At 34.9% G+C, this 14,857-nt stretch overlaps 1 protein-coding gene across 1 annotated transcript in view; it reads right to left on the bottom strand.

The window, feature by feature from the left end:
- The window catches only part of LOC112972712 (sister chromatid cohesion protein PDS5 homolog B), a gene marked incomplete at its 3' end in the record, with an annotated part of 63,869 nt that overhangs the window by 34,305 nt on the left and 14,707 nt on the right, over window positions 1-14,857 (bottom strand). Inside the window, exons 2-3 of the mRNA XM_026079651.1 lie at window positions 7,854-7,979; window positions 4,181-4,384 (exon numbers count right to left, since the gene is read on the bottom strand). Of these exons, the coding sequence (XP_025935436.1) occupies window positions 4,181-4,384; window positions 7,854-7,961 (312 nt within the window). The remainder of the gene's footprint in view (window positions 1-4,180; window positions 4,385-7,853; window positions 7,980-14,857) is intronic.

Here is a 14,857-nt window from a genome sequence, read left to right as displayed (position 1 = left end):
GGTTTGGACAGGGAGCAAGAAGGGAAAATAGTAGCCGCCAACTGCAGCTTTCCTAAGAGTACTGTAATAGACTTATATGGTAGTGTTTGTGCATTTCTTAATCATCACTCCAAACAATTGATTTTTCTACTGACACAGACCACCATTTCTTGCAAAAAAAAAAAAAAAGGCAAAACAAATAAACCAAGCTTCTCATGTTTTATCAGCTTTCAGTATGAGAGGACTTCTTTAGAGAAATGTCTCACACAATAATAAATTCAATCAGGTAGTAAGCAACAAAGTCAATTATGAACAGAATGGAAACATGCAGAAAAGTATCTTTATAAAATCCTTTCTGCATTAGATAATCAATGACTGAAAATTCATAACYACTATATAAAAACAAAAGATTCAGAAGCACATCTCACCATCTTTCAAGGACAGTTTCACAACCTCAACTGTTTCCAAAGTATTTTATCTAACAACCTAGGTATAAAACAAATTCCTACCTTCAAATTTGTTTTTAAACTTTAATTTAATTTTTAAAGAATCCAAAGGTCTGATAGGATGGATTGAAGTTTCAGTTAGGGGCAAAGAAAGCTCTACCTTTTTAATTTTTTAAATTCCAAGGCATGAAGTTGCCATACTAAATATGTGAAAGCCTTAGAGTCAACCTTGAAAAAAAGGATCCTTAGAAAAAAAGGAATTGCAATATAAAGCAGATTTTAATATACTTTTCACATTAACATAAACTTTCTATACACTTTTAAATTTGCTTGAGAGCTAAAGTCTAGAAAATTTTTCTGTAACAAACATTTACAAAGGACCATTGTTATTGTTGTTGTTCTCCTCACCCCACCCTGAGAATGATGAGCTGGACAAAAGAAGAAGAGAATATGGTCCCTTCTTTCCAAGGCTACAACCACAAAATCCAACCTTAATCAATAAGCCCAGCATTTACTGTGGCCCTACATAAAACTAACCACATCAAAATTAGATATGACAATATCACCTCCTGGTAAAAAAAGCACAGCAAGGACATTGTTCAAAGATGCAGCTAAGTTAATGTTCGACTTTGGATCCAAAGCGTGCTTCTGAAGCGAATCTTCTGATCATCCCTATTTACTACTGTTTGGTTCACACTGCAGATCAGTCACAGAGCACATGAAGAGGACTCTTATGTTGAAACCAAACTGGAAGATACAATTCAAAGGCCATATCTAGGGGACTCCAGCCACTAAAGAGCATTCAAGCCACAGGACCAGGCAAAAGCTAGTGCAAAGAAGCTCCCCCACCCTCTCTTTAAATGTAGTGCCTGAATCACTAGAAGGCCAGTAACCCCCCTGAAATGAGTTCCAGCATCCGAACAACTGGTAGGCCAGAAGGCACTGTGAAATTTAGGGGAAATACAAACTGAACCTCAGTGACTGGAAGATTCAGTCAGTGCAAAAAAATGGATTGTGTTCATTTAACAGAATATCTTTATTTTTTATTCTGCTGTTCCATATGCAAAGCTGAACATAACTCAAAGCCTGTACTGAGACCAAAATTAGTTTTCCTCATAGGTTTTATAAAGCATACATTACTGTATTGTATATGAATATGTACATTAATGAACAGCATGCATATGCAATGTAGCATTTGAATGCTTCACAAATAATAATGGCCCCATCTGATAAAGTGATAATTTATTCCTATTTTACAGGAAGTAAAACAGACTAACGTCAAAAGTATTTACTAAAATATTTGGTGTGCTGTGACCCAAAGCTTCTAAGTGTACAGAGTACACCATTTGAAAATGCATTTATACACAAAAAACACAGGATCAACTTTGGCTGCCACTAAGAAATCACAACACTCTTATTTATAAGACAAAATGGTTTCACATCAGACTCCATAAAGCAAATATACATTAAAGTCCGAACCCTAAAAAACACAGGTGCTTATGCTTCACTTTAGGGAGAACATTGGTACCAAGACAGCAATCCACAGAAAAACATTCAATTAACCACATAAAAGCTTCAGTATGTATCAGAGCCATAGCTTTCACCACAGAACATATGAATATACCTGAAATTCTGCTACCATGCACACCCTGAAGCATCTCTATTTCAGCTACGTTAGGCAGACTGTACATAAGACAAAGTGTTTTCCTTTGACACATAGTAGTGATTAGAATATCTCCCCATTCCTCATGAAAAAAGAGTTACCCATTAAGCTTTCCTCAGACTGAGGACTGAAGCTAAAAGTTTCCACACCCCAGAAAACCAGTCTTGTTCCAATTCTGCTTTTAGCCTATTTGTGGCATTTTCCATCCCTGTTGTCAAAGCTCTTTCAACATTCAGTGAGGAATGTAAGATTTATACTGAGGATACACATAAGAGGAGCAACCCAAATTCTGATCCCTTCTCTTTACAACTTAGGCACTGTTCAAAGTGACGTAAAAAGACCTGAACAGTCTCTGAAGCAAGGGCAAAAACCTCAAGACTGATGTTTTCCCCTCTCAAAAGGCTATCCTCTTCAGCATTTTCCATCTCCAGCTTGGGTACTTAAACATACAAGAGGAGACTCTTAAGGCTGCAGTAGGGATACAAATATTAAATATTGGGTAAGAATAGTGCCAAAATATGAGCCAAGAGGAAAAACTCTTCCTCTTACCTCTTCTCATAAAGTGGAGGAACTCTTCAACATTTGTATCAGAGCTTGTCCTGGAACCACAAAAGCTATGTTCAGCGGAAACTGGTTTGCAATAGTCTACCTCAATACCTCTGGGCAAAAGTCTCTACTGTCTGTCCTTTCTTTGTTTCTCAAAATGCATTTAGAGATCTGCATCAAGAGACTGAATTCTGAAGTCTGTACAGATTACAGAACCAGTTCTGACAAAGGAAATTCCCAGTCTGTTTACAGCTCTACCCAAGTAGTAGTAATATACTTACAGTGTAAGATCAGTAATGTGAACCTTCCAAGATTATATATAATAAAATTTAAAACTTGTTAACATTTCATAGCACAAATTTGGTAAAAAGAAATAATATCACTTGCTAGACCAATTCAGGCAGGAAAAAAGAAAAAACCCTAAGACTAATGAGCAAAAAATATATATATATATTCAGAACTGAAGCAGAAACCAGGAAGGCTCAAAACAGACTTAAACATAACACGGTAGGGAAAGCTAACATTTGTCTTTAGTTGTAAATGGTGTAATCAGTAACATGCAATTGGAGACACAATGATTAAGAATTAAGAAAACAAAGCTAACAAATCCCTAGATCTCTCACACCAGTATGTCAGCTAAACAAAGCATTTACTACAGCTGAAACTGTATTGCTCGTCTTACTTATAAAGCACTTTCGGTGCTACCACTAGATCAGAAATTAAGTGATTTCTTCCACCATAACAGATGCACTTTCCACCACAACCATATTTTTCTCCTACTTGGCAAAAGAGACTCTTAAAACAAGAAGACATGACAGTAAGAAGCACAAGTTCTTCAGTGTTATTTTCCCCTGCAAGACTTCCTACAAGAGTCAGTCCATCAGTCTAGATTCAGAAGTTGTTCAGTCGAGAGCTGGAAAAGAAGTTAGTTTTCTATAAAAATGGGATAAAAAAAATAATGAAGCAATCTAAAATGAAATTTTCTGTAACAAACGGGGCAAATTTGGAACTGCCTTTTCAAAGCTCGCATTTCCCAATCAACCATCTCCATCTAGTGGGATCAGAGATATTGTAATTGTGAAATTCTCCAATTCACATCATCAATAAATTATTCTCTATACAAAAATCATTTTCCTTGCCTTCTCTAGAGCTTGTCTATAAAAATACACTAATCATCTTTCGGTAGTTTAACTGGAAACAACAAAGATGATTTGCTAAGGAATTAGCTATCTTGCAAGAGATTCTTGTAAAAGCTTGTCAGTATTGCTAACGTACTAGCTCATTATCTGTAAACCCCAATGATAATTCAATAAAATATCTATTTTCAATATAAATTCAAAGCCCTGCACGTTACTGAAAGACGTACTATTTATCACTTTATCTGGTGAACATTTGACCTAACAGAATACTCCTACCCCACAATCAAGTGAAGGCCAGGTATCACTCAGGCTGAACAGAACTAGCAAGAAAGAAAACAAATTTTATCAATTATATCAATCATTCATTTCAAAACACTGTTGTGGAAAAACAGATTAATTCAATTTACCTTTAGTTTATCTGGTGAAGTGTATGGAGCTTCAGGGGCATAAATTCTGAAAATATCAGCAAGACAACATGCTACCAGCAAACGTACATCTTTATCAGGATGTTTGAGGAAAAAATCTGAAGCAAGATGTAAAGCAAGATTTAGATACAGCTCCTTTTCTTCTTCAGAGTCCTGGTCCATATCCATGAAAGTTTTCACAACCATCTATAAAGAAAGGAAGATCTCAGTATATAAAATGAAGTACTCTGTGAAGGGATCATCACTGAAAGCTTTTTCCTGGGTTTGTGTAACATCTGTCAGAAGCATCCTGAGCTCTCCCTATGACTCTTTAAATATCATTAGCAGTTCAGTAGTACTTGTTTGAATAAAAGTTGAAAATTATGTTTATTTTTCATAGGATGGGAAGGACCTAGCCAAGTCCCCTGTCATTTGTCCCAGCACACAAAGCCTCAGCAGTGTTACTGAAAGCCTGGCAATAAAAGTTCACATACCTTTAAGAGACAACTCTACCATTAAGTTGGCCAGGAAGTCAAGAACACAAAAGCATTTACTCTTACAAAAATTCAGTGCAAAATGTTGAATACAGCACAACCAATTTTATGCAGAATGTGTATTTCTCCCTGAAGTATTTAAAGTTATGATTTATTTTTCCTCTATTCTCTTCCAGTTTCCAAATATTTCCACTGCTGCTTCTGAGGACAAGTTTCTCACCTGTACAGCCCACAAACAGAAGCAAATCACACAGAATTTCAACAGAAGCATATATATAAATAAGAATCCAGTACTGGCCAGCAGCATGAATGCTGTCTGACAGGACTAAAATGCTAATTAGTATTAGGATCCAGTGGACCATGTTACAGGAAAAAAGAAAAGAAAAAAAAATCTGGGCTACATGAAGTATTTTACACCCTAAATAGACCAAAAAGAAACAGCAGGAAAAATCATAATTAGTAACTGCTAGTTAGTGAGAATTCTTATATTTAAAACCGTTTGGAGGAGAAAAAGTATTAACAACACAGGCAATTATGCTTCTCTCCAATTTCTTCACTGCATCTCTGTGATTCAAATATTTTAAGGAGTCCAATTCTCATTCAAGTTAATAAAGATCAAATTATATAATCCTGAAAATTAAAATCAAAACTACCATCTATTCTACCAGTGCAGGAAGAGATATTTTTCAAAAATAATGATGCCAGTGAAGTTCCTCATAAAACCTGAGAGCTGCAAAACATTTTATTTTGCTATAGTTTCATTGTTTTATTTTTAAAATTTCAAAACTGATTATACATATCTGGTTAGATAGCGACACATCCTATTTTAAAAGTCTCCTGCATACTTAGGATTGCAGCAGCTGCAAGATTTACTAAAGGATACTAACATGTTTTGAAAAGGGCAAAGAATAACTCATGCACAGATATAATTTCCATTGAGAGAAAAATAAAGTCCTCTCTAGTCAGACAGAAGATCGTCTGCACTACCTTCCTCACATACTATTAAAGGAATTTAAAAACACCAAGGAAGAATTGTGTTCACTGATATGGAAAGTAATTAAATTTGTATAATTCATTAACGTGGTAACATAAATAATCAGGTGTCACAAGCCATACTTCTTGCAAGAACGCTTATGTCAACTCTGGAAATGAATATTAAATTTCTCTTTCCAGACAATATGAACTTTTGTACTGATCAGAACAACTAAATTAGTCCCCTTATCTCCAGAGCAGTCTGCCATAGTGCTCAAGGAAAAACATAGAAAAACAAGCTAATTGTCCCAGCATACTTTTCTGACTTCTTACAAATCAATAGGTTAGGGGATTCCTGAGCCAGGAATTGCACCCAGACCACTATGATTAATACTCATGGAGCTTCTTCCAGATTTGGCCAGCATTTTTTTAACCCATTCGATTCTTCCTGCTCCTACATCATCCTACAGCAATAAGTTTTACTGTTTAATTATATAGCTTATTGAAAAGTTCTTTATTAGACTGCAGGTCTAAAATTAACTTATTTCATTACGTGATGCCTTTGGTCTTGTATATTAAGATAAACTGTGGAAAAAATATGCCCTCCCCACAGCATCTATCATTTCCAAACCCTTATCACATTCTCTCCCTCTTCAGTGCTCGTCCATACCTCTGAGCACTTTTCCTCTTTTCTTATTCTGCTAAAACTCTGAGATGGCATGGACCAGAAATCCATACTGTTTGCAAGATAAGGTATGCCAATGTTCACCATGCATATTTTCCATTCTATTCTCAAAATCCTGGTAACCTACATTTATATAAAATGAATGTCATTACTAAATAAATAACAAACTATTTGCTTGTGTGAATTACAAAATCCACAAAAAAGTGCTGCTTCCCTAATACTTATGTGATTTTGGCAGTCAAGGAAATGAGGGTGCTAATAGTTCACCTATTCGTAAACTACTTATTCTCAGCACCTGGAGCTGTGTGAGGCTATGCACTTGCAGTGTCTCCAGTAGCCTAGATCCTCCATAAAAGAAGCACCTGTGGAGCTAGGGTGTAAAGGAGCACCCTGCCTGCACAACCATGTTCTCTTCTTAATATACAGCCAGAATAGCCAGCTGGACAAGAACTACAGGACATCCTGCAAAGTACACCTCTCCTGCAAGACAGATCAAGATGACAGAGGACACAAGGGACCATACATTCAGAGCCAAAAATTAAATAAAATTGTAGGAGAAAATATCAGTAAGAAGCTGTGTGCATATTAATGCACTGAAAAATATGCTAGTGGTGACTGATTTCTGAAAGAAATAGTTTCTTCTGTTAGGAGTCTCTCATACATAAAATTATAAATGCCTTCCTCTATTCAACATAGTATACACTATACTGAAAAAAGTCTATCAACCAAATTCCCAAACCACAAAAAGGAGAGGAACAGCTCTGCTGTTTTAGGATGCAGCTTTTTTTTTTTTTTTTTTTTTTTTTGGAACACACACAGTAGTTCCAACTGACTTAGAACTACTTCTTAAGACAATACAAACTCCAAACTAAGCTTTTCTAGCTGTTAGAACATTTAAGGTCCCTCTCCCACATCTGTTCCCTCATGTTTCACAGGACAAGCACAAGTTGCAGGCATTCCCTCTATACAATACTAAAATAGGCCTGCCTTTTTGTGAAAGTAAATGGGCAGATAAAAGACCTGTAGTCACACAATTATCCCCCCAAATCTCTCCATCCTTCCTATAGTTAGGTCAAAAAAAGGCCAAGAAGTTCAAGAGACAGAAATATACAGTATAAACACAAAGACTTGACTTTATGATAGAGGTTAAAATAACCAGAATAAAGTGGGTTTCATAAACAAACTTGTGAGGAGCATGAATGCCTTAAAAGAACATATTCTGATGCAGCCATATTATTTCCAAAACTAAGACTCTCTCCATCTTTTCCAGTACTTTCATCTCTAAAAGCACAAACTTTTTGCAGGAGCTGAAATAAATTTTAAGGAGTATTTGTGGCAGAACAGAAAGCACAATAGCTAAAAATTCCTCCTTCTGAGTGTAACAAAGGTTCTTTGTTGTAAAGCCAAAAGAAAAAAAATGTATATTTTCAGATATGAAATACAGTAATAGGATCGTTGAATATTGTGCAGGAAATTTCAGTCTGCAATCAGCAAACCTCCACTGTTTTTTAATCTGCTTACTAACCTTTAACCTTCTCACCATCTCTTCTTTAGATATTTTATCAGAGATTTCTTTGACTCCTGGAGGATATGTGATTTTCCCATCGTTGGCTCTCGTCTTCGAATGAGCCATGATTTCACGATTTTAAATCTGTGGAAAAAAGATTTACAAGTCAATGTTGTTTTGCTAGCCTATGCTTACCTTATCTGTCCTACTTTTTCAAGCAATTAGATGAATTTGAAGGGTCCAAATGTGACCAAGAAATTATATAGACAAAAACCATACAAACAAAGGAAAAAAAATGGACAAAATATTTTGTCTGTTTTCAGTTATCAGTGYTGTGGCAGGCAGCAATATTGACATTCAGATAGACTGTCCTGTATTACAATTATACTTTCAAGAATTACATAATGGAAAAGCCAAAATCCCTCAGTCCCTGAATGTATTTGATCATCACTCTTAGAGATGCAACTACGAATCTTGTATCTTATTGTATGAAACATTACCACCCAAGGTAATAATAAACCCTAGGCAGCTTGGACTTTTAGACTTTCTCAGACCAGACACTGAAGGGGACTGTGTTTTCCAAACAGTTAAATAGAGCACTATTTCCCAGAAAGGCTAAGTAGCTTTAATTTAGTGCAGTGCTTTTGAAAAATTTTACATACCACTAGTTTTAATTTGCCAATAATATATTTTTAAACCTTTTTATCCCACCCTAAGGAAGCTGACAATAACTCAGGTGAGCAGCAGATAGAGTATGCAGTAGGGATAGGAACACAGCAGACCAATTGGAAGTCTTTGCTCTATGCCATAAACCCAAATTTTTTAAACAAAAGGCTGCAGACAAGCAACAGTATCTTCTTCCTATGTTCCAAATATAAAAGCCACCTGACTACCCAGTTTCTCAGTCCCTTTAAACTGATGTAGGTACAAGACACCACCTAATCCATCTTAAGCCATGCAAAGTTCCACTGTTGTATAGGAGGAAGCTGTGTGTTATTTTTCTACTTACACAAAGGAAAGTGTTACTTAAACAAAAGCAATTTACACAAGACAGGCAACAGTGAATAGAAGTAAATGGCATGTGTTGGGATAATTAGGATTTTAGAAAAAGACTATACAGGTGCAATTACAATTCAAGAATGTATTAAAAATATAAAGGAAATAAAATTTCACCATCATCACCCTTAATTATTTTTTAAAAGTTCGAAACATGTTCTCCCTGTCTCCACCTTCCTGAACTGTAAATTCTGAGACAGGCATTTTCTCCCAACTGAGCTCCTATACAAGGAGAAGCTACTTAAAAATCAGAACTTCAGAACCACAAAAAGAAAAAGTCAACCAGAATCCACAAAGAAAGATGGGATAGAAACATGTTCTGTAACAGGATGGAATAACCTGCCATAATTGAGACTTACTGGCCTAAAGTAAGATCATTCTACACTGAGAGAAAATTGGAATGGGAAACATACCCCCCTCCAAAAAATACCCCAATGTATTTTGTATGTATCAGTCCACATTTCATGACAGTGTAGAAGTTCTAGATTTTGCCTAAACATTTCTAACGTTCTGCAAAACAAAAGTTTACAAAGATTATTTAAATATCAATGTTAAGAATACATAGAGCACAACATATCTTTATTTTAGGAAATGGAGGGAAATGAGAAAAATTAATATAATCTGACATGAGTTCACAAGAAAGTTAAGTTTTAAGAAACACTTGTGAAACTAATTCCAAAAAAGGGCAACCCTAAATTATATAATCATTATCCACTTTTCTTAATTTCAAAAGGTCATTTAAGGATACAAGCAGAAAGTTAACAAGTCAGATTTCTTCATGAATTGTCAGCTCAAACATCAGGGTACATTATTTGGCTGTTACTATCAGAAATAAAGACAAGCTGTTTTTTAATATAAGCCGTCTTTAACACTGTTCATCATGAGATTTTTTTGATCATTCCCTTGCACGTCCCTGGACGAAGCTGTTCTGCTCACTTTAGACATCTTTCTTCTATTACATTTGAGACATACAACAATGTCACCTCACTTACCATTATATGCACTAAAGCCACTTGACAGGCATATGTAATGCAATTCAATAGCTACACAAAGACCAACCAGCTCTATGGTTCTGTCATCTCCTCTGTATCTGCATAGACATGGCAGCTGAACTGAGCACTACTTAGTTGTAATTTAAGTAAAAACAGATGATGAGAAAGTTGGGTGAGGAACAAAACTTGTTAAAGTAACTATTTCTAATTCTCCCAGGAAAACATGACACTGCCTTTATCCCCTTTATGTTTCTTGATACACTGTTGTGACAGTAAGTACAGCATTCTTCAAAAATGCACAAAAAATGTAGCCAAGTTCACTTTTGTTGCAGTTTGATGCAGACCCTCCTTTATGGTTTCCAGCTGGAATAAAGTTATATACCACAGCTTATGTCATTTCAACAGCCCACCACAGCAAAAGGAGTCCTGCTCCTCTCCATCTGAGGATACAACACAGCATCTAATGCTTTCCCGGACCAAACTCACCAATTCAAAAAAAAAAGCTCAACTGGTCTTGAAAAGCATGTAATAAGGAAAGTTACTTCAAGGGAAGGATTCAGGACTAAGGAAACTGGAGATCAAAACTCTCCCTTTCAGCTGCAGAGAGCTGTCAGATCAAATCAACTGCAGTGGAAACCAGCTTAGAACATAGTTGCACTTGGAGCACGTTATGAAATAATTTGAAGGATGAAACTTGTACATTATGGTCAAGTTAAGGTGTCCAGCTGACGTGTCCAGCTCGCATGCAACCAAGTTTCTAATAAGCTTCAGTGGCATCCAAGGTTCTGGGTTGAAATTTAATGTTCTATATGATCTGGAGAGGAACTATCAGAAAGATTTTTCCTCCCCATGAAATACAAGATTGTTATTATAATTAGAAATGATCAAAATGAACCTTCCTTTTTGAGTCAGCAGGTTTTTTGATTGACATGTGCTGTCCACCAAATTGACTCAAATTAACAAATCCAGAATCTACTACCACAGAATCCAGACTACCACAAAATAGTAAAACCTTCTGGAACAATGCAATGTCTATAGGTGTGGGGTTGCATTCCCTTTGCAACCTTGGATCTGGGAAATCCATTACTGGTTAGAAGAGTTGGGTTTTTGCTGGGAACATGCTTTTGTAGGTATTAGGTCAGGTGTCTAATTTCATTTAAACTTTATTTTGCAAGTAAAGCAAATATAAAGCCTGACAACTCTACAGTTACATTGGGTATACTACACAATATTCCTTTCAAAGGTATAGAAATTGGTAAATAGGAAATCATTTTCTATGAACTTAACACACCTAAAAATCTAGGATAAAAAATTTTAAGAGGCTCATGTGAAATATTCTTTGCCCCTAATGATCTAAGTAATAGAATAATAAAACTTTTAAATATTCCACACAATTGAAATTTGCAGATCTCATCTTTTTAGGGTTAATGTTAGGCTTTACTGAAGAAATTTCATTTAAGAGAAATAGTGAAAAATAAAAACTAGCATTCAACATGAGAAAATTAATTGTTAAATTACCCCATTATACAACAGTTATTATTTCAAATATTATTTAAATAAAAATGAATTAGCTTGTTGCACCCCACAGCTAGAAATTTCTGTTCTTCTGGACTGCCAGCACAGCTGAGTATACCTAGCTCTGACAAAATAATATGTTGAATACTTAATACTTTAGGACTTCTTTTATTGTTTTTAACTTGATTCTATCAGAATGAAAGTTTCAGTGATTTCACACATACAGTAACACCAGTGGTCTCAGTTAGCTTCTAGCAGGGAAGACAGTGACACAGCTAAGAACAGCAACCTCAAGCTCAGCTGCATCTAGAATATGTTTGACCATGAAAATCTAAGTCAGTGTGAAAAGATATCCACTGATTCAATTTCATGAGGTTTTTAAATTTCTTTTTAAAGATACACTGTGTCTTCTTTTGGAATATACTGGAAGATGATAGATGTTTTGAAAGAAGGCAATTCTTTGAAAGTTTCTCTAAGATTCAACACAACAAACCCAGATGACAGATTTTTATAACTGAAGCTTTAGAAAAAAGTTATGCACAATGCTGTCAGAAATCCAGTATTATTCCATATACACAATCAGAAGGCAAATAAAAAGGGAAATAACAGACTGCTCATATAGTTTGTTTTTTTAAAGAGAAGAAAAAAGTTGGGACAGAGATGCTTAGCACAAGCCAGAATATAAGCTTATCCTAACCAATAAGTAATACATGCATTGTTTCTGCTGTTCTGAGAACAAAAAAGCAAATAAGTATAACAAGAAACTTCAACAAAAACAGGACAAAAGGAAAAAAAAAACTAATCCTAATACATAGGAAGAAAAATCATGATTCAAACAGGTTTTGAATATGTTAAACATCATAAACTAAGTCAAGTCTTAAAAAACTACTCTCCAGTGAAAATAAAACACAAGATCTGAACAAATCTCATTTAAAATACGAATTTCTCTCCTTTTACAGAAGGAGACAATGAAGGTAGAAGGCACATTAGGATTTTAGTTATCGATGTACTGCTTCTTTCAACACAAATGCAGGAGAAGCACCTCTGCAACTATTACTTGAAAGACATGAGGAACCAAGAGCAAGCCTGAAAAAGTACACAGGAAAGCTGATATGTGTAAAAAGATTGACAAGTAAAAAAAAAAAAAAAAGTTATACATGGGGCAGGGGGGAGAGCGGGAGAAACAAGTACAAGAAAAGAAACAGGGAAAAGAAAGAAAGAAGAAACAAAATACATACTATTTGTACAACTGTAACAGGAAAATAAAATCATGGAAGAAGTAACAAAAATGGAAGTTGCATTTATTGGTACTTAAAACTAGATGGATTAAAGTCATTCGTCTCCTGTGACAAAGAAGCTAAACTGAAAGATCATATTTAATGCAAAATTATGGTTATCAACCAGAGCATGGATAGGGAACAAGTCACTACTGTGAGAATTAATTCATAATAGATGCCATTGCCAAAATTTGGTCAAATTCAAATAACTAAAATACAAATGAGTAGTTCTGTATATAGTTAGCAGGACTCAATAGTTACCCAGTTCCACTTGAATGAAACTACTGGTCATGATACTAAAAGATTCAATATCCAGTTGGTTTCTGTACAGTACATAACTCTTTATCAATAGCCTAACTACACATATTCTGCTTGCTCAACAGTATAAAATACAGACTACGCATGTGCAAGTAAAAGATGGATTAAAGTCTTGCATGTTAAATACGTATGCAATATACTTAACAGTCCAATAAATATCATTACAGGATGTTAAATCAATGATCTAAAAGGAGGACTTAAACCGCATTCCATTAAATTGCATTTTGTTTGGATGACAGTTCACATGGCCCACAAACATTTAATTAACTGTGCTAATCACTAAAATAAACTATGCCTTAACATACACGCAGCCATGTATCTACAATACTTTTTCAGAGTTTCATACATGCATTTAAAACTTAATCTTTCAGATATTTTATCTTTTCCAAGAGATGAAGGAAGTGATAGCAAATTAATTCTTAAATGCCTTGCCGATCTGTCTACTGTCCTACCATTGCCTCCTCTTTAAAATCCAAAATAAGGGCATAAAAGCTCACCAGAGAAACAGATCAACTTTACAAACTTAACCATTTTTAATTTTCAGAACTTTCACTGAATCATACATAATTATAAATATAGCTACATTTAGACAACAGTATTTTGAAATTACATGTACAAGATTAAAGAAAGCTTCCATAAACTAAACATAGAAATATTTGTATAGGTCTAATTTATGTTTGCAAGGTATTTTACAATGAGGTGCTGAGAATAACACTCCCTTTATATTCATATAGCTATTATAAACTTAAGTGAATTTAACCAACTGTTGGCATGGAAAAAGTTACAACATCTAGAGGTTCAAATATGTTTTCACAGGGCATATCATTCCTACAAGAAGAAAGGGTAGCCAAAAGAGAGAATTTGCAAATATTCACCAACCTGTTCTCCACAGTCAAACAGCATAGCCAATGGCCTCTCACTATCATAGCCATTCCATCAAGGGTATAAGAACAGTTCAGAAAAAAGAGTTCCAAGAACATTTTCCCTAAATTGTCTTAAACAATACTGGGGAAAAAAAAGTCAAATTTTTTCCAGCTCCTAAACGGTAATACAGAGTCCATTCCAAAGCTCTTTTTCCCTGTTAACATGTTGTTCATCACTTCCTAGTATTACTTGCATCCAGTTATTCCATTTCTGTACACTCAGTAGGTGACATCCCCATATGAATAAGTATAAATAATACAAACACTTTGAGGACACTAAATAGTTTTTCACTAAGTTTGTCACTAACATTTTTTTTTCAATAACATAGTATACATTAAGAAATTAGTCAAGTTATAATTTGCACAGAAGCTACTACAAAGTATTTTGAAGAGATTATTGGCAACTTGCAGAAATGGAAGAGGCAGATGTATTTCTACTTCTGCAGGATTATTAATAAAAACATATATTTTTACAATTTGTCATTCATGGAATTCTTTAATGTTCTGTTAAATTCCTGCTAGGTTTCACTGATTGACAACACTGTTCAAGGTCAGATCTGACTTAGGTGTTGAAGACTTTCATTATGTTGGTGCCAATCAAATCTATTTCCATAATAAATCTACTACTAAGGAGTCATAACTTGGCTAGCCACTCCAAGCTAAAAYTTGGCAGGCAATTTTTTGCTATTGAGTAAAAGAGAAAAATTTAGAGTTTTGAACCAAGCGTGCTCATGTAAATTTGAGTTATGTTTCATAGTGATTCAGAGATAATGTCTACAAGAATACTTTCCATTCTCTTTTTAAAATGTCATACTGTTTACTTAACCATCATGAAATCAAGATACTAGTGTATCATTCATGCTATGAAGAAAATGTTAGCTTCCTATTTCTGTAAGGCAGCTTTTTTTTTAATTAAAGAGAATCAGAGAATTTACAGAAAC

Source organism: Apteryx rowi, unplaced genomic scaffold, assembly GCF_003343035.1.
Source record: "Apteryx rowi isolate R43461 unplaced genomic scaffold, aptRow1 scaffold_1148, whole genome shotgun sequence".
Classification (NCBI taxonomy): domain Eukaryota; kingdom Metazoa; phylum Chordata; class Aves; order Apterygiformes; family Apterygidae; genus Apteryx; species Apteryx rowi.
Note: the sequence above shows the minus strand (reverse complement) of the source record. Positions and strands in the feature narration are given on the sequence as shown.